Source organism: Ursus arctos, unplaced genomic scaffold (assembly GCF_023065955.2).
Source record: "Ursus arctos isolate Adak ecotype North America unplaced genomic scaffold, UrsArc2.0 scaffold_16, whole genome shotgun sequence".
Taxonomy (NCBI): Eukaryota; Metazoa; Chordata; class Mammalia; order Carnivora; family Ursidae; genus Ursus; species Ursus arctos.
Window position 1 is genome coordinate 20,956,526 of NW_026622830.1, and position 20,834 is coordinate 20,977,359.

Below are 20,834 nucleotides of genomic sequence, written 5' to 3' on the forward strand. Positions count from 1 at the left end.
TCAGCCAATGAGAAGCCACCACACTTCAAACTCCCAGTTTACTCCAGTGGATTTTTAGTTCATAACAGCCTTCCCAACTTACCCCTTTTCTCCTTGCTGATGGTTTTGCCACAGCTTGTTTGTCCCAGATTGCAATTCTCTTTTATTACTAAATAGACCCATCTTTTGCGGGTAAAATAACTGGTAATTTTACTTTTAAGGTTAACACTCCAAAGGTGGGCCTGGGCTCCCCTGCCAGTGGGCACCCAAAAGGTGCCTGAGAAGTGGCTTGATAGCCTTCCCCTGGGAAGTTGTTCTCTGGGGCTTTTCTGCAGGGCTCTGGTTGAGTGGAGGGCAGAGCTCACCCTTGCAATGTCACCCCCAAGAACCCCCCTCCCTGTCCACAGTTTCTGAGGCCTGAGGTGTGGACAAAACAGTCCCTGCAGAAGTGAAATGCACGGGGCTCTGAAGGCAGACTGCCTTTGCCATTTACATACTTTCCAGTGTGGGGGTCAATGACGGCCACCCCAAGATGGGCCACTTTGGCATGAACATTATTTTGAGTTAAAGCAATCAAATCCCATTCAGGAAAAGCTTTTTACCTTCTCCTCAACTGCCTGCTTGTACTGGGAAGAGAGTTATTCGCAGAGATACCTCTTTACCTAAGGAACTTATCTGCACAACAGGACAATCTTTGTTTTCCAAACATCTCCTCTCACCTTCCTGCTAATGGCCTTTCTCTCCTTTGTATCCTCAGACCCCTACCACTCTCCTTAGCTCATATAAGCATCATGCTGCTTCACTGTCTTCAGAATGTCCGTGTCTGTGTGGATTCCCTGCGTGCACACTATTAAATTTTATTTTCTCCTGTTAATCTGTCTCCTGTCAATCTGATTCTTAGTACAGCTAGAAGGACCTTGAAGGACAGAGGAAATTCTTTCCTCTCCAGCACTAACCATGTGATCTTTGACAAGTCGGTTTCTTCATCTGTAAGATAGAGATGATAATAGTAGCTTACCCCCAAAGCATTGTTTGAGGACTCAGTGATTTAATGCATGGCACACACTGAGCCCTGAAGCTAGTTAGCACTCAGACAAACATAGCTGTTTCTTTTCTGCAGAGCTACCAGGCCCCTGGGAACATTCAGATGAGTAAGACCCAGGAATGGCAGACCCACCTAATGAAGCACAAGACTGGGCAGAACAGGCATTTCTTCCTCAAGGTTCAGAGATGGCTTCCTGAGGAGACGGCTCAGCGTGGCAAAGGGAAAAGACCCAGGGCAAGAGCCTCTCCCCTCCAAACCTCAGTCTCCACACCTGCAAATGCATATAACAATGGCTGCCTGGTTGGTCTGGCTGTGAGGATTAAATGAGCTAGTGCAAAGCAAGGGTGGGCAGGACATGGCCTGTGAGCACCCTCTACACACGGGCTGCTTAGAGGGAAAAGGAGCCTGTTTGCTAACAAGACTCGAAGAGTTCAAACCAGTGGGGCTGCAGGTAGCTACATCCTCGAAATAGACTCCCTCCATGCACAGTCTTCAGGGAGGATAATACCAAGGTGTGAGCTGACATTACTGACTGCACAGCTCCTTCTAATCTTCACTGCTAGCCATGAGATTGAATGCTGTGCCCATTGTACAGGGGCAGAACCCGAGCTCAGAGAGCTGGAGAAACAGGCCCCTCCCATGAGAAAGGACTAGGGTCCTCACCTAGGGTATTTCCAGCTTGTGAGCACCTGCTTTGCTGACATCTGGGAGGTCTGTACAAAAGAGGGGGTGCAGCCCTTGAATTTACACTCCAATGTGGGAGGCCAGACTTCCCTGAGAAACATTTTCATTTACTAATGGATTTAATGAGTGCAGAACTTCCCGTTTTAAACAAACAAGTGATTAGCATTGACTACGGAAGTGAAAATGGATCCTAATGAATTGCTAATTAGCCTCCTCCTCTTCCTGGGGTTTTTAGCTGGTAAATTCCCTCTCTGGCTACTGGGAGTCTTAGTCAATCTGACTGGAATTCATTCATTCATTTTCTCATTTTTTTATTCCTTCGTTTTTTCACTCATCATACATTTCTTGAAGACCTACCATGTGTTGCTATGAACAAGACAAGCAAGATCCCTTCCTTATAGTCCAACTGGGAAGGCAGGATTAATTAACCTCACGTATAATGACACGCTTATAGGACAGGGAGTTGGGACAAAGTGCAGCAGGAGGAATGATTTTTTTTTTTGTAAGATTTTATTCATTTTATATGACAGAGAGAGCACAAGCAGGGGGAGAAGCAGACAGAGGGAGAGGGAGAAGCAGGGAGCCTTTGAACATGACCTGAGCTGAAGGCAGATGCTTAACCAACTGAGCCACCCAGGCGCCCCTTGGAGGACTTATTGCTTTGGGGTGGGGATGGGGTGTCCCTCAGGGAAGGTTCCTTAGAGGAAAGGTCATTTGAGCCAAGATCTGAAGAATAAGTAGGACTTAACTAAATGAATGGGGATGAGAAGGAGTAGAAGAGTGTCTCAGACATCCAGAACAGTATATGCAAGGGTCCTATGGTGGGAAGGAAGCAGGGTAAGTCTGAAAAAAAGGAAGAAGCCAGTGTGAGAAATGTATTAGGGGTGTGTGTGTGTGTGTGTGTATGAGATGAGTCTGGGGTTAAGGATGTCAGTCTTCCTCCTTTGTAGCGGACAGTGCTGAGTGCCCAGCCCATATCCCGCTAGTCTCACCACTCCAGTGTGCTCCAGCCAACTTCCAGCTGCCCCATGTTTGTGTCTCTTTGCCTGAGGACTTTCTACAGGTAAGGAAGGCCTTCTGTCTGTATGCTTTGCAGGCCAGAAGTTCTGGTGAATTAACCCCTGGAAGCAGCCCTCAGCCAATGACTGAGGAAGTTGAGGTAGAAAAACCACAGGTCCCAGCCCTCGGGCAGGATGACTTTGAGATGTGTGCTCTGCACTGACTCCCAGAGTACCCCAGTAGGATGGAGCCCCACTTGCTCACAATGATCACTTGCCTGACCATGCACACTTTCCCTGTCTCACTTCCCCGTCCCCTTACTGGTACTTCCTGGAATCACCTCCCAAGCAAACGCCTTGCCCTGAATTTTTTGGCCCAGCATCTGCTTCTGGAGGAACCCATGCTAAAATGACTTTAAACAAGACACAGATATACTTCCTACACCTTTGTACTCTGGTCACCCTTGCCTGGATGTCTTCCTCTCTCTCTCATTTGCTTCCCTCACACACTCTTGGGCCCGTAGACCATAGTGGTCCAGCTGGGGTCTGCCTGGCATAGTGTAGACCAGCCCCATCAGCTTCCCTCTTTCTCGGTACTCTGCCTCTGTTAATATGACCCGAGATGCCTTTCCTCCGGAACAGTGCTATCCAATAGAACCATCTTCAGTGATGGAAGTGTTCTATATCTGTGCTTTCCAATATAGTATCCACTGGTCTCATGTGTCTATTGCACATTTGAAATGTGTCTGGTATACCTGAAGAACTGAATATTTTATTTATTGATTTTCAATAGATCTATGTGGCTGGTGGCTACTGTATTGGACACTCAGCTCTGGGACAGAGCTGTAGGCTGCTAAGTTTCCCAGAGCCCAAGTACATCAGCCCCAGCCTGATGTACTGTGAGAAGGGCAGCCAAGTGGACCAGCTCTCTGCACTCAGCCCAGTGATAGGATCCACCAGAGCTTCCTCAGGTAGGTCTCCCAGGGCGCCAGAGAGCTCAGCAGTGTGGGCCCCCAACAGATCCCATCATTAACTTCCCCCTTCTGTAAACGCACCATCCTTCAACTGCTCCCTACCTTTGTAGCTGGAGCAGGCAATCTTGAGGGAGGAGCCAGAGTAGCTAGTCTGGGGGCAGGCTGTTGGGCCTGGAAGTGCTGAATGAGACACCTCCTATACCCACCAGCCTGTTCTTTTGAATAGTGAATCGAAAGTTTCTCCCTGGAGTTGGGGAATAAACATGTTTTTCAAACAGCATAGGGTGTGGAGCCTAGAGTTCAGGACAAAGTCAGGCTCGCAGTGGGGCCTGCTGGAAGTGATCTCATGTCTATCTTCCCTTTCCTCTGAGTCAAAGAACCCTGCTATTTATCTAGGCACACAGCTGTCAGAATAAGGGGCCACATTTCCCGGTCTCCCTTGCAGCTAGATGTGGCCATGTGACTAAGTTCTGTCCCATGACAGATAAGCAGAAATGGTCTTCACTGTCAAACAAGTGTCTTTAAAGAGAGATGCGCCCTTCTCACCCTTTTTTCTCCTTCCTGCTGGCTGAAATGCATACCCAGTGCAGGGAGGTAGGGTGGCCTTCTTGAGCTGTGAAGAGAAGCCTGGCTGAAGGGATGGTAGAGCTCAAGGTAGAAATGCCAACTAGCTCAAAACAAGGGTTTTTTGTGACATTTAGGGAAGGAGAAAACAGAGCTCCCCAAAACTTCCTCTGGTTAAATAAGTTGTAGCAGATCCAAACTTTGACCCAACTCTTATGAGCTGTTAACGTTTGTCAGAGGCAAATCTTTATTCATTGAGTCATTCACAGAGTGTGTGCCATAAGCCCAGGCTGGTGCTAGGCATTGGGGATGCAGCAGAAAACAGGACACGTAAGAGTCTGTGACCTCACAGAGCCTTCATTACCATTCCTGGCATTTTATAGCTCAGTATACATTCTAAAGTGTTTTTACAGTCACCTCCAGTCAAGATGGCATTGAGTTCATGCTTTAAAAATAGCCTGTTCCTCAACCAGAACCCTCACACACTGCAGATGGAAAATGCAAAATGGGGTGGCCACTTCGAAAAACACTTTGGAAGTTTCTTGTAAGGTCAAACATATACTTAGCTTACTGCCCAGTAATCCCAGTCTTACATATTTACCCAAGAGAAATGAAAACATGTCCACACAAAGACTTGTGTATGAATGGACGTAGCAGATTTGTATATAATAGCCTCAAACCAGAAACAACCCAAATGTCCATCAATAGAAGGATGGATAAACAAATTGTGATAAATTCACAAACAAAATACTACTCAACAGTACAAAGGAATGAAGTATCAGTGGACACAATATGGATAAATCTCAAAATCACTATGCTTAGTGAGAGAAGCCAAACACAAAAGAGTATCTACTGTCTGATTCAATTTATTTGAAATTGTAGGAAAGGCAAAACTAATCCACAGATAGAAAACAGATCAGTAATTACCTGGGGCTGAGGTTTGGGGAAGAGGATTGATGGTAGAGGGTCACAAGGGAAGTTTGGCAGGGGGTGATGGAAGTATTCTTTTCTTGATTGTAATGGTGATTACATGACTATAGATTTATCAAAGCTCATTGAATTTTACACTTTAAATTGGTGCTTTTGCTGGATATAAATCATGCTTCAATAAAACTGACATAGGAAAAATTAACCACGCTGTCCATGAATTAGTGGGAAAAAATAACCTCTGTTTATACACTGCAATAATATATAAATTATGTTTTTAAAATAAAATTACATAGCCAAACTCACAAATATGGTAAACTTCTCTTTGGAATGGAAAGAGCTGAGAAATACAAAGTAAATGGAGGCTGAAGCCTCAGACCTGCCAGGCTCAGGACCCAGAAGTGACTAGGAATTCAAGTCCTACAGAGTAAATGGGACCAAAAGGATCCTTTGAGAACTGGACGCCTAGCATCAGACTCACTGCCTAAACTGTATCTTGGGTAACAGGGGGAATAATGCAGATCTGGAAAGTGGGACCTGAGCTAAGCCACCCTGACTCATTAACTTCCTGTGTGTCATCTCTGATATCACTCAGAACTGAGAATCTTGAACCACATTTAGGAAGCCTGGTTTGGGACTAGGGTCCCCAGGGTCTGGGTTTAGACAAGTGCAAAGGAAGAAAATGGACAGAAAGATTCCTCTTAAAGACAAGCCTGTGAAGAAAACTGACATTCAGACAGTCAGTAAACTCAACTCTTAACAAATGGATTCCTTTGTGATAAGTGCAAATAATAGAGCAATCTGGAAATGACTCTAAAAGAAGTTTAAGATTTTAACAAAGGTAAAGGCGGGAATGACTTCCTTTCCTATAAAAAGGAAAAAGTTATGAAGTAAAACAATTAACTATTTTGGGGAAGATTTTATTTATTTATTTTAGAGAGAGAATGTTTGCCTGTGTGCATGAGGAGGGTGAGGCGGAGCAGAGGGGGAGAGAGAGGGAGAGGGAGAGAATCTTCAGCAGACTCCACACTGAGCATGGAGCCCACTCAGGGCTCAATCCCATGGCCCTGAGATCATGACCTCAGCCAAAACCAACGGTCGGACACTTAACCAACTGAGCCACCCAGGCTCCCCAAAACAGAATTAACTATTGATGTGAAAAAGAAACAATGAGAAATATTAAAAATGAAAAGTATCATTATTGAAGTGAATTCAGATGGAATAAACTCTAAATCAGACATATTTGAAGATACGATTAGTGAATTGATAAATATTCCTGAGTAATTCACCCAAAGAGAGAGATAATGAAATGGAAAATATGAAAGAACAGTTAAGACATAGTAAATAGATGGAAAGATTCCAACATATGTGTAATAGAAATTCTAAAAGGATGGAATAAAGGATGTCATGGAGGTACAATATTTAAGATATGGTGCCTGAGAATATTTCAGAACCAAAAAGAAAGTTCTCAGATGAAAAACACATACCAATGGTTAAAACAGGATGATAAAAAAAATAAATCTCAACCAGAAAAATTGTAATGATAGAGCAGAATGTCAAAAATAAAGAGAAAAATCTTAAGAGTTACAAAAGAATAAAGACAAACTGCCTGTGAAAGAAGGCCAACTGAGCTGACAGCAGATTTCTCATCAACAGCAATGGATGACAGAGACGAGAGAGTAATACCCTAAATGTGCAGAGGGAAAAGCAAGATCAGGGGTGCCTGGGTGGCTCGGTCAGTTAAGCGGCTGCCTTTGGCTCAGGTCATGATCCCAAGGTCCTGGGATTGAACTCCACATCGGGCTCCTTGCTCAGTAGGGAATCTGCTACTCCCTCTCCCTCTGCCCCTCCCCCTGCTTGTGCTTACACTCTCTTTCTCTCAAATAAAAATAAAATCTTAAAAAAAAAAAAAAAAGAAAAATATTTTAAAAAAAGAAAAGCATAATCGACCTCCCTCAATACACAGCTAGAGGAACACTGAAAAAGAAGAGCAAATTACAGACATTTTCAAACTTTCATAGATTAAGAAAGTTTACCACCCATACCTTCATTGAAAGTACATTAAAGCATGTACTTCAGCAAAACAGAAAGTGAAAGAAGAAAATCACTGAGTCAGAAATTGGTCAAATATATTGGTAAATCTACTTAACTTCTGATCATATAAATATTAATTTTTGTGAAAAACAGTATAATTAAAATTTTAGACAGTAACAAGGAAGATGGGGTGGGGGGCAGTTCAAATGATAGTTACATTGTTAAAGGGGTTGTCTTGTCAAGAGGAAAATAGAGATACTGAAAAACTTTAGACTGTTAAGAAAATACGTAGTTAAATAAGTATGCTAAAAATTAAAATAAAACCACTAAAAGAATTGTGATTTATAGCCTTCAAATAAGTGGGGGAGGAAAAGAGATGGGGTTCTAAAAGAACACTTTTCATCAAAAGTCAAGAAAGAAGGGAAAAATTAAACTAACCACACATGCTCTTCACTCAATCTCAAGGCAATAGAAAAAAACACACATAACACACACACAAAATAAGATGGCAGAAAAGAAAACCAAATAAATCAGTAATCACAATAAATGTAAGTGGGCTAAACTTGTCTATTAAAGACAGAGACTACCAGATGAATCTAAAAAAAATAAAAATCCAGCTATAAGAGATACTATACCTAAGACAATGACACAGAAATGTTCAAAATAGACAGAAAAATATATCCCAGGTAAATACTAACCAAAGAAAACTGGTCTAACAATGGTTAATATCAGGCAAATTAGAATATAATGCTAAAAGCACTACTAAGGATGAAGTCAGTCATTATATTCATGATGAAACCAAGAATCCCATCAAGGTGAAAACTCATGAACTTAACGCCATCCCTAGAATTTGAATGGAATCCTTTTGCAGCTACATTTATTCAAGGATTGATGGTTCATTAAACTGAATCTTTGTGCAGGCTTAAGTCCCTTAATGTGGAAAAAGATGAGGCATGAGGACAAAGGGAGATTAAAAAATAAGGTTGCTTACTAAATTATTAACCATAAAGCTATGGGCTAAATCAACATAACTGCAACTAGAACAATAAAGGCCTAGCACACCCTAAATCACTTGTGGTACATTTGCATATTAAATTAGAACATTTATGTAACTGTAGCCCAGAAAATGTTCTTTATTAAAATGTGCCCACAGTTAACACTTTCAGAAACCAAACTCATGTGGCTCCAAATGCAACTCAGAAAGCCTAACCTTCTCTTTGGGGCAGGAGTGCAAAAATAAAAGGGCTGAGTTGTGGCTGAAGGAGAAATTGGAGGCTCAAGAAAGCTAGGGCATTTGACAAAAATCACATTTGACGACCTTGTAGACAAGAAAGATGAATGAGCTGGATGAGGCACAATTAGGTAAATTTGTCTTGGGCCCCAAAGGGCAGCTGATTAATAGATGCTGTTAAGCAGGGGAGAGTTCTTAATTGTAGAGTTCTATACGCCAGGCTCAAATCCTGGGTGCCTCATTTATTTACCAGCTGGGTGACCTTGGGAATTTTTTTATTTCTCTGGGTATCATCTCCCCAGAGAGAGATAGCTGCCCATTTCAAGGATTGTTGTAAGAAGTAAATGGGATAACTCATTAAAGCACTTGACATACGTAATAAGCACTCAACAAGTGATACTTCCCATTCTCTAGAATATGAAGAGAGTTCAGGAGCCACCTGTATGATGCAGGTTTCAGAGTTTGGTGACATAGAGTCCCAACAGTGTAAAACAGCAGTTTGTAATTTGCGCTGCAATATTAAGAGCATATTCTTGATATTGAGAGAAGTGATAGTCTGCTTAACACTAGTCAGACCCTATCTTGAGTAGTGGTTTCATAAGAAGCCATGTTTTTATAGGGACCTAGACCAGTGGTTCTCAAATGGTGGTCCCCAAGACCAGCAGCAGCAGCATCATGAAGGAATTTGTTAGAAATGCAAATTATGGGGACCCACTCCAGTCTTATTGAATCTGAAACTCTCGGAGTGGGACCTAGAATTGTACGTTTTAACAAGCTAATGTTAACCAACATTAGCATGATTCGGATGCATGCTGAAGTTTGAGAACCACTGACCTAGATAGACATACATGTTAAGGGTAGAAGCAGATCTCACAACCATGTCTCTTGAGTCCAGTTGAAGGACCTGAGATGTTCAGCCTCAAGAAAAGGAGATGTGACCAATCAAAACAAGGGTCAGAAAGGAAGAAGGAGGTGACTTGTTTCTCCATGCCACTCCACTGATGGTTCCCATCAAGCATGGAAAATGTGGGGGAATGAAAATAACACGGTGGGTTAAAGAAAGTGTTCTTGTCGGCAAGTAATTGGCAACTGACCCAAATGGCCTAAATCGTAAGAGGTTTATTCACCGATGACAGGAATGCAGGGGTAGGGAAGTTCTTAACTGACTAATTCACCAGATCAACCACATCCTCAAAGACCCGAGCTTTTCCCGTCAGTTGCTTCCACATCTCAAGTGAATCAGCCGCTCTCCGCATGGTTGCCCAATGGTGTAAGAAATTCCCAGCACACATGCTCAGACACTAAGAAGCAGAGGAAGAAAGTATGACTTCCTTGCGCCTCCTTTTAAGAAATCTTTCCCAAGGCGGCTCCACTCTCCCTCCAGCAGATGTCCCCTCAAATTTCATTGTGAACGTAACACACCAGGTGACATGACACTTCCTGAGCTAGTCCCCAGCTAGGATAATGGAATTGCGAGCATTGGCTTGGACCAGGGTTTATCTACCTCTTCTGTGCCGTGGACCCTTTTGGCAGCCTGGAGAAACCTAGGGACCCCTTCTCAGAAGACTATTTTTAACTGCATAAAATAAAATGATGGGATTACAAAGGAAACCAATTACACTGAAATACGGTTTCCGAAATATATTTTTGAAAACGTGTGATATAGGAATAAGCTCGCTTCTTTATTAGTGCATTAAATAACATATTCTAGCAGCAGATCTAATAACAACCATAATTTTGAAGTAGTGATGAGTGTGAACAATGTTCTGAGATACTGTAATAACTTTTGTGATATGAAAATATTTGTGATTTCTATTGGGGACAAAGTCACAAAGTTACTACTAACACTACTGTGGTTTGTTGCTTACATTCATAGTAGAAGGAAATGCTAAATTTGAGTTGGAGGTTAGTGAAAATAGAAATAGAGGGTTTTCTTCCCCCCACTCAAGTTTGTGAATCCCACACATACCATCCACGGCCCCTGATTGGGGTGATCTATGGACTCCACGTGAAGAGCCTCTAGCTTAGATTAATCGAGACCCACACGCTAGGGCTGGGAGTGGGCAAGTCTTCACTGAGACAAGTGGCCTCAAACAAGCATGGATTCCTAAGCTAAGTCAGGGCTAAATCAAGCAAAACAAGAAGTGGGAGTGGGGAGGGAAATGGCAGAGCATCGTGGAGGAAGAGTGGGGTGGACAGGCCTCCAGGGTCTGCTCCGCAGAGCATCAAGGACTCCTTCAGAAGGAGAGCCCTCCGCACCACCAGGAGACCTGGTCAAGGCCACTCAGACCCCACATGGTGCACATACCAGGATTCCCTCCATTTTATTTACTTTTGTTTCCTGGTTGGATTTTGAAAAATATCTCTATGCATATCAAGTTACAGGTGTAATACTTGCCCTTTACAAATAGCCAGCCTACTGGGGTATGTCCCTTCTTTTCCACTCCTTAGAAGCGACCACAGCTCTCAGCTTGGTGCGTGTCTTTTCAGACAACCTGCTATACACGCATGAGATCCCAACGGCTCACAAGCGAGCATGCAGGGAAGCTTGTGGGCAATGCAGATTCCTGGGCCCTGCCCTCGCCTGTGTGGGTGAATGAAAGCAGTTTCAGAGTGCCAAATGCTCATTTCACGGTGTCCCTTTAAATTCTCCCTCAAATTTCTTAAGATTGTCAAGGTTTGGGGCGCCTGCGTAGCGCAGTGGTTAAGCGTCTGCCTTCGGCTCAGGGCAGGATCCAGGCATTATGGGATCGAGCCCCACATCAGGCTCCTCTGCTGGAAGCCTGCTTCTTCCTCTCCCACTCCCCCTGCTTGTGTTCCCTATCTGGCTGGCTGTCTCTCTGTCAAATAAATAAATAAAATATTAAAAAAAAAAAAAAAAGATTGTCAAGGTTTTTGGGGAGACGTGCCGAGCAGTTCATAGAACTGTATCTGAAGAATCATCACCTGTAACGGGGAAGCATTAGAAATAACTTAGCTGTCATCAGTAGGTGAGTCTTAGGGTAATTGTGGTGCATCCATGTGCTGGAATGCTTTTTTTTTTTTTTTTAAAGATTTTTTTTATTTATTCATTTGACAGAGATAGAGACAGTCAGTGAGAGAGGGAACACAAGCAGGGGGAGTGGGAGAGGAAGAAGCAGGCTCATAGCGGAGGAGCCTGATGTGGGGCTCGATCCCAGAACACCAGGATCACTCCCTGAGCCGAAGGCAGACGCTTAACCTCTGTGCCACCCAGGCGCCCCATGCCACCCAGGCGCCCCTGGAATGCTCTTTAGTGAGCAGCCAAAATGAGAGCTGGTAAGAAGCAAGGCCTGTTGCATGTGGTTAAGTGAAACAAACACCCACTCTTATATACAAAGTATTATTATTTTTTTAGTTATGTGTGTCTATTTCTTTAAAGGATCATATGGTAGAGTTTTTCTCCAGCTACCATCCATTGGCCACCTCCATCAGAATCCTGTTGGACATACAGATTCCTGGGTTCCACTCTAGAACACTGGGTCAGAATCCCCAGGGATGTAGCCCCCAAAACCTGGGTTGCTCACAAGCTCCCCAGACTCAGATGCCCAGGTTTGGGCGAAGTGTGGGCCTGGGAGGGCAGCAGACCCCACTCATTTCCATGGTCCCTGGTGGGGCTCTTGAGTCCCGCCCCCCCCGGGACCAGGCCCCCATCATCCCCTTCCCCACCCTCATTCCTCATTCAGGGGCTGGGATGATTTTGGACCTGGCCCTGGCCCTCTTAGGTAGCTAGTCACATAGCCAGCACTTGTCAGGACTAGGAGTAATAGTCAGTCCTGCCCTGAACCAGGAGGGCCAGCCCCTGGTTTGAAACTTACTTGACACACTCTCACCTCCTAAAATGGGGCATTCCCGCCTCACACTCTGAATCCTGGAGTAAAGGACCAAGAAGGGGGAAGAGAAGCCTTGTTCCTACTGTCAGTTACCCCATCCCCACCCCGCACAGGGCAGAAAGGGAAGCTCTGGGACAGGGTCAGCAGGGGAGCCCTGAGAGGGACACTGAGGGAGGGCCAGGCATCCAGGGTGTTGGAGGGGTTGGGGCCAGAATTCAGGGCCTTGGAGACCAAGGGAGCTGAGGGCTAGAGGTGCAAGAGTATGGGAGCTGAGCAAGAGTATGGGAAGATGTCCCTGGCCAGGGGTCTGCTCTCTCTCTCCATCCTGGGAACCACCTGGGGGTACTAGCTATTGGTGTGGGCAGGAATCTGAAGGCCAAGAGGGGGCTGGGACATCTGAATTTATAACAAGCACACCACCACTCTATTCTGCTTCTTTTTTTTTTAATTTTTAAAGATTTTTTTTTAAATTTATTTGTCAGAGAGAGAGGGCACATACACAAGCAAGGGGAGCAGCAGGCAGAGGGAGAAGCAGGCTCCCCACTGAGCAGGGAGCCCGATGCGGGGGTTCCATCCCAGGACCCCGGGATCATGACCTGAGCCAAAGGTAGATGCCTAACCGACTGAGCCACCCAGGCGTCCCACCGCCCTATTATTCTTACGGCGGGACACGAAGGGGACCACGGCCTGCTCCTAACCTGGGGGTGTGCAGAGGTTTATCTGAGACTTTAGGGACAGGACTAAGTATGATTGTTAGGAACTTCCCTCCCCCAGGACTCATGTTTCTCTCCTGCCCTTCACACCCACCTCCCCAGGCTGCCCTGGGGAGAGGCACAACTTGGCTCTGGCTTCCATATAAAAATCACACAATATTAATAGGAGTCAGAATTTCCTGCGGGCCTCCCATGTGCCCGGTGTGGGCTCAGGGGCATGGTGCTGTAGTTGGAGGCACCCCTGTTCTCTCAACAGATTTATTGAGATATAATTCACACACCATACAGTTCACCCATGTAAAGTGTACAATACAGCGGTTTTTAGGATATCCGCGGAGTTGTGTATCCATCACCACGGTCAATTTTAGAATATTTCAATCACCCCCAAAAGAACCCCATAGCCATTAGCAGTGACTGCCCACTCTCCTCTCCCCTGGCCCTGGGAACCACAGTCTGATTTCTGTCCCTATGGGTATTCCTATTCTGGACATTTCATATAAATGGCATCGTACGATATGGGACCTTTTGTGTCTGGCTGCTTTCTCTTAGAATAATGTTTCCAAGGTTCATCTATGGTGCAGCGTGTGTCAGTACTGTGCTCCTCTTTATTGCCAAATAATGTTCCAGCGTCTGGACATGCCTCATTCTACCTAGCTGTTCGTCAGTTGATGGGTGCCTGGGTAGTTTCCACTTTTTGGCTATTATGCATAATGCTGCTATGAGTATTCACGCACACGTTTTGTGTGGACATAGGTTTTCAGCTCTCTTGAGTATATACACAGGAGTGGAATTGCTGGGTCACACAGTAACTCTATGTTTAACGTTCTGAGAACCCGCCAGACTCTTTTCCCAGGAGGCTGCATCACTTTATAATCCCACCAGCAGAGCACGAGGGTTCCAGTTTGGCCACATCTTTGCCAGCGCTTGTTATTATCTGTCTTTTTGATTCACGCCATCCTAGTGTGTGCAAAGGCGTATCTCATGATTTTGATTTGTATCTCCCTGGGAGCCTCCCCATTTTACAGAAGAGGAAACTGAGGCTCAGAGACACGAGGAGCCTTGCTTGAGATCCTGAGGATGTCCAGCAAGCATGGATAGAGGCAGGATTCTAACCCAGGCCCTCCTGACCCCTGGGCTGCATTCCCAGTGGAGCAGGAAAACTCCCTCCAAGGAGATGGGACACACGCCCCTGGGGAGGCAGGTAAAATGAAATCCTGTGGGATCTCAGGATTTCCCACGGAAAGCCCTTCACCAGTGCCTGGTGCAGAGTAGATACTCAGGACCTGTAATTAGTGTTATCACTGGAGTGGGAGCCTCTACCCCCACCTTCCCAGAGGAATGTGGGCTTTTCAGGGCTTGCCTTACACTTGGGCATTTCTGGAGGAGACCATATTTGTTGGAAAAAAGGCTGGCTGCTACCCTGATAGGACCTCAGGTCATTGACCATCTAGTGCAGGGACACCTGGATTCAGCAGCAGGTCCCCAGCCCTGCTTCATAGCCTGCCTTATTCATGTCCTCAGCCAGCCAGCCCGCCAGCCTTCAACCCGTCCTTCCCCCCGCTTGATTCTCCCCATCAGAAAACTGGGGATACACACTTCCCTTTGGGACTGCTGGGGAGGTCAGCGCAGGGCCTGGGGCACATTCAGGGCTCAACCAAGCCCTCAGTCCCTGCTCTAGAGGGAGGCTCACTCGGTTTAGCTGCAGGGGAGCTTGGGGACAGACTACTGCCCCGGATTCGGTGTGGGTGGTGCCCGTGGTTCCTGTAGGTGCCGAGGAAGGACCAGCTGGGTGTGCTGGCTGTGAGGGTTTCAGCTGAGAGCCCCAGAACGACATGCCCTCAGGCAGATTCTCAGCAGGACCACGGTGGGTGGGACTCTTGTCTGGGATGAGCTAAGGGCAATCCAAGCCCAGGGCATGATGGGAGAGGTGGTGATGTTCGGTGTGTGGGGGTGGGGGGGTGCGGGGAGTGGTCTGAACCTAGCAGAGCAGAGTTCAACAACTGGGTGACCTTGAGCAAGCTACTTAACCTCTCTGATGCTGTTTCCTCAACTGTAAGAAGGTGCTGGTGATACCCTGATGGGGGCAAAGGCGATCGTCAACGTGCCGTGCCTGAACCTCCGGCTCAGCAGACACCCCGGGAGTCTCATGCTCGCGCATCAGGACACGCGGGCGAGGATGCCCTTGGCAGTGTTGCTGAGCACCCAGATGGAAACACAAATTCTTGTCAACAGGAGAATGAATCGATAAGTTGAGTTGTGGGATATTCATGCGGTCATAAAAATGGACAAATTATAGACATGCAACAACGTGGGTGAATCTCACAGCGTGCTGCATGCCAGGATGGGTGTGGTACGCGTCCGGGCATAGAAAGTTCTAAATGATGGACAAAACTCAACTATATTGCTTAAGATGACATGCATATAAGTAGTAAAGCTGTAAAAAGAACATGAAGAATGTGTTTCCCTCAAAAGTCAGGGTGGTGGTTACTCTCTGAGAGGGAGGAGAGTGGGTACGAGCAGGAAGACACACGGGCTGGGCTGGGGGGCTTCTGTTCCGAGTCCTGTGTTTGGTAGGCGGTGGCCTCACGTTTATTTGCTTTCTAATGTATTTATTGACAAAACAGTGTAGACATGTCTTACGCACGCCTCTGTATGTGTGATTATCTCAAAATCTAAGAATAATTCAAGCATCCGGTAATTGGCAAAGCCGGTTTCCCTTCGCCCTCTCTGTGCCCAGCCAACTCTTGTTCTGGGCCAGAGAGCAGGAGTGAGAAGCTGCCGGGTGAGGCTGGGTGTGGGCCGGGTGTGGGCCGGCCCCTCCCCCGCCTCACAGCTCCAGACCCAAATGCCCCAGAAAGACACCGCCCGGAGGTTTCTTTAAACCGCTTTATTGAGGTTGGCTGGTAGTCACGGATTGGATCATGTGTACAGGGTTACCCCCATACCCCTGGGCAGAGCCCTCGGCCTCTCCCACATCCCAACTCCATCACTGAGGGGCGGCCAGAGGTTTGAGCCAGTTCCCAGGGGGTGTTGGGCCCAATAGAAATATTTACAAATTACCAGGGGGTGGGTGTCCCCCTAGTCGGGAATTGTGAGGGGAGTGGTATTGGGGGACCTTTGGCTCCCAACAGCCCCAGGCCCTTGGGTAGGTGTGGCATGGGCCCCAGGAGGGGGCTGGGACATTGGGAGCTGGCAGAGGGGGGCTCCTGGGAGAGCCTCGAAGACCCTCAAAGGGGTCCTGCTGGTGCAAAACTCTGCATAGGGCCACTGGGTCAGAGGGAAAAGGCCCTCCTTCAGACTTGCCACGTGAAGGGGCAGATTCCTGGTCCCCCCACCTCTGCGGAGGGTGGGACAGGGAGCTGTTTCTTAGGTATAAGGAAGCTGAACATGAAGGACCCCCCAGGAGTCAGTGGGGTGTCTCCCTCTCCTCCCAGGACCCCTGTGAGTGACCCTGTTCATGGGCCACAGGCCCAGGGCAAGGCTCTCCTGGGGGCTCCGTGCCCCAGTTCTTCGCCAGGGTAGAGGCCCCAGTTCTGCTCAGAAGATTCCAGTCCAAATTCGGGGAGGGGTCACAGTCCACAGCCCCAGATTCAAACGGGGGATGATGGGAAAGGAGGGAGAGTAAGGCTGGGAGGCCCGGCTCGGGACAGGATAGGGGACAAGCAAGCAAAGCGAAACACTGGACTCCACTGAAGCTGGTGACAGAGAGGCAGCCTGGGCCCTGCATGGTGCCCGCCCCAGCATTTGGGGGGTCGTCCCCTTGGTGCCCCGGGGCCACCTTCTCCGAGCCAGGTCACCGCAGGGGTCTGAAAAGGGAGGGTTGGGCAGGGCTTACATGCTGAGCAAGGGAGTGGCGGGCAGAGGGCCGACGTGGTGGCCACAGGCAGTCTTGGGGATGGGGAGGCGGCTGGACCCAGGCAGTCCCGTCCCCAGCGGTCCAGCGGCTCCTCATGCACTCTGTACAGCTGTAGGGGCGCGGGGCGGGTGGGTGGCCGGGTAGGCATCAGTCTAGAGGCTGCAGGCCTCCTCGTCCACCGAACGCTTCCGCAGCTCCTTGCCCGGCTTTGGGGGGGGCGGGGCGGGCGCAGCGGGCGGGGCTTCGGGCAGGTGCAGGACCGAGTTCTCTCCGGGCTGCACCCGAAGGTAGGCCTTGACCTTGTGGTGCCGGGCCTTGCCGTCGCTGAAGTCGATGACACGGCACTCGTAGGTGCCTTCGTCCGTGGGCTTCACCCTTGACAGACGCAGTTTGTGGGAGATGTTGCTGCCCACCACCTTGACCACCTGGAGAGGGGACAGAGAGACTGACCTGGCCATCAGGCAGCAGCTGAGAGATGGAGAGCGCTGGTTCTGGGAGCCCGCTCGTAGCCCCGGGGCCCCAAAGACCACTCCCACAAGGGCGCTGGGAGGCTTGCGGGGAAAGTGAGTCAGATAGCAAAAGCAGAAACCACTTCAGTGTCCATCAACAGCACGAGTAAATGGGCGGTAGTCAGTTGATTTGATGGAACACTGCCCAGCGGTTAAAAAGCCGGAGCTAGGGGTGGGCTCCGCGACACGCGGGGAGGGAGAAGATCTCACGGCAGAGCCCCTGTGGGGCCAGGCCATTTCTGTAAACAAAAGCATAAAAACGCGCGGTCCTGGCTTTGGAGACACGTGTGTGTGTGAGCGAGAAAACAGACTGTTGGGAACGCGGGGGCCCCAGAGCAGTAGCTGTGTCTGGGCTGGAGGGAGGGCCCAGGACCCGGGGGAGACGGCAAAGTCAGGTCTCAGCCTCGTGTGAAAGGTTCGACTTGCTCGAACACACAAACAAACAAAAAACAAGGCTGATCACAAATATATCAGGATACTAATAACTTCACACCGGTAGCAGGGAGCAAGAGTGTCCATACTAGCTGTCTTTGTACTTTGGCTCTTTACTTATTAATTTGATTCGGTTTTAAAATTTTTTTTTTTTAAATTGAAATACACCTTGTATGTGGGAAAGCGCATACAGTTTGACATAACCGTGTTCATGTACGCCTGTGTGACCACCGCCAAGAGCAAAGCATGGGACGCTTAGAACCTTCTAGAGCCCCCCTTGTCGCCATTCCTTATCAACACCCTCACCTACCCTGACTTTTGTCACTCTGGATTAGTTTTGTCTGTTCTTGAACTCTTTTTGTGTGTGCCCACTTTCCCACCAAGGAATATCAGTGAGACTACTCCACACTATTGCCCAAAGCTCCGTTTGTGCTTTTTCACGGCTGAGTAGTATTCCATCGGAGACACACCCCACAATTTGTTCACCCAGCCCCCTGTTGATGCGCATGTGGGTAGATTCCAGATTAGCGCTCTTATGAATAAACTGAGGGGCGGCCAGAGGTTTGAGCCAGTTTTATGAATGAAGAGAAAGGCATTGGCCAGTTTTATAAGGTATATCACTGTGGAAGCCCGGCGAAGGGCACAAGGGACTCTATGATCTATCGTAACTTTCTGTGAGTCCACAATTCAACATAGGGAGTTAAAAGTGGGAGGGGGGAGGTGGGCCTGGAGAGGAGAGGTGGGAAGGGGCGTCCATCCTTCCCTGGCCCCTTCTTACTTGCAGCTGAAAGGAGCCCCACCCTCCCTCCTGCAGCCCCCCACCCTGCCCAGACAGAATGGGGAGATCAGTCCCCAGCCCCGTGTCACCGACCTCACCACCTCCCTCACCACCTGGCATCACTGCAGGCTGCCCAGGCCCAGGCTGGAGCCGAGTGGGTGTCAGGCCTGCAGCCCCAGCCCTGAGCCCTGCTGGCCCCTCCTGCCCCGGAGTGGCGGGCAGGGCATAGAAAACCAGCTGTCATATTCTTGCCACAAGCCCCAGCTCTCGGAGGGGTGGGCCCTGCAGGTCACCCTTGCCATGAGGAGGCTGGGATACGAAAGAGGACAGTCTCCACCCGGGTGCGTTCACTGCAGACGTGCCTGAGCCCGTGCTGGGCATGCGCACATGCAACTTACAGTATCTCACTGACCTGCTCGGGCCTCCGGGCCCCTTTCATCTCCTCCAAATGCCAAGCTCTTTCTGACCTCACGCATGCTGGTCTCTCTGCCCCGGTGCTCTTCCCCACTTCTCTTCACCTGCTTGACTCCTGTCCATTTTCAATATCACCTCCTCCAAGAAGCCCTCCATCACAACCCCCTGTTTATCTTCTTCATAGCAGTCATTGTAGTTTGAGAACCATTTTACTTGTCTGTTGACTTGATTTTTGTTCCTCTCCCTGGCCAAACTATAAACACCACGAGGGCAGGGATGATACCCCTTTTGTTCATCTCAGTGACCATCCAGGGCCTTGTGCCCTGTGAACGACAGCGACATTTGTTGAATGAGTGCACTCACTCTAGGTCCTTCTCTCTCCAAGTGTTGTGGTACTCAGATATCATGCTTTCCAATTTGAGGTCACCTACACACGACTATACTCACTTTACAGATGGGGAAATGAAGTCTGGGAAAAGAGAGGCTTCCCGTGGGCAGTGAGTCAGCGAAGGACAGAGCTGGGAACTAAACCCAGGCCTGACTCCATGCACGCTACTCCTCCAAATGGTGTGACCGGTCCATCCACGGTCACCCAGAGCTGGCAGGGCCAGAGGGGGCACGTCCCAGGCTCCAGAAGGGAAGAGGAGGGGTAGGTGGGCAGTAGCAAGGAGCCTGGCCCGTCTGAGCCTTGCAGCTGGCCGTCACCCCCACGAAGCAGGAAAACGTGAGCTTCTGGTAGAGCGGGAGGCATGAGGTGGGCCACAGGCAGAGCTCGCAGGAGGAAGCGGCAGGAAGCTCTCCCAGCCGCCCTCTTGGCGTGGGGCTGAGCACCAGCCTCCCCGGCCCCAGCTCGCGGCTGGGCGCAGCTGGAGGCCACGAGCCCCGCTGATGCCATCACCTCTGACCAAGGGCACAGGGAGGCCCTGTGGCCCTGCCATGCTCTCAGGCGAGTTAGGGGATGCTGTTGCAAATGCACAGCGGGGAGCGAATTACCTCAACATCTGTTTCCCTCACGGATATTAATTATCCTTCATTTGTCAACCCTACAAGGCGCTAATGGAGTAATAATGCGAAGCGCTGGGAGCAGCCGCTCCTAGGGAGGGAGCGCCAGACGCGGCCCACCCCTCCCGCCCCCAGACCCGAGACGAGGCCTGGACCCGTGCTCCCCGGGCAATCTGCGCCCCCCTCCCCCGACCCTGTCGGCCCCCCTCTGCCAGCAGACCCGGTGGCCTTCAGAGAAGAGAAGAGGAGGGAGTCGGGGAGGGTGCTGGGAGGCTGGGTCTGACCCCGACCAGTCGCCACACCCAGGCTCTTGGGACGGAGTCATCCTGCATCTGGGGGGCATTCAGCAGGCGCGCGCTCTGAGCTGGGTGCTGGGGTCACAGCCGTGAGCCGGCCAGACCCCAGCCATGCTGCGTGGACTCACAGACAACCCAGACCCCACACGGAACCCGGCACCGCAGGGAGAGTCACACATGAGACACTGCTCTCTCCAGCCCTGGCGTCTACCCCTTTAAGCACAATCCAGAGAAGGCAAATAAAAAACCCATCGCAGCATTGAGAGTAGTGCTGGCAGCCAGTGTTTACAGAGCGCTTGATCACCACGAGCTGATGTGCTAAAAGCTTCGTATGTCTTTTTTAAGCCCTGCAATAACCCCGTGATGTAGGCCCTGCCAGGATACCCTTTGTATGGGTCAGAAAACTGAGGCTCGGAGAAGTAAAGTGATTGGCCCAAGGCCACCCGGCTGGGGACAGAGACATCTGGCGAGCCTCGCATGACCAGTAAACCACAGGGCTACCTTTTCACCGCCTCCTACCTCCTTCCCTAGGTCCCTAGCCTTCCTT

At 48.9% G+C, this 20,834-nt stretch overlaps 1 protein-coding gene across 1 annotated transcript in view; it reads right to left on the minus strand.

Moving 5' to 3' along the window:
* Positions 1–17,008: 17,008 nt before the first annotated feature.
* Positions 17,009–20,834, minus strand: part of VSTM2L (V-set and transmembrane domain containing 2 like) — a 34,593-nt gene continuing 30,767 nt past the window's right edge. The window contains exon 4 of the mRNA XM_026503482.3: positions 17,009–17,281. Within this exon, the coding sequence (XP_026359267.1) occupies positions 17,009–17,281 (273 nt within the window). The remainder of the gene's footprint in view (positions 17,282–20,834) is intronic.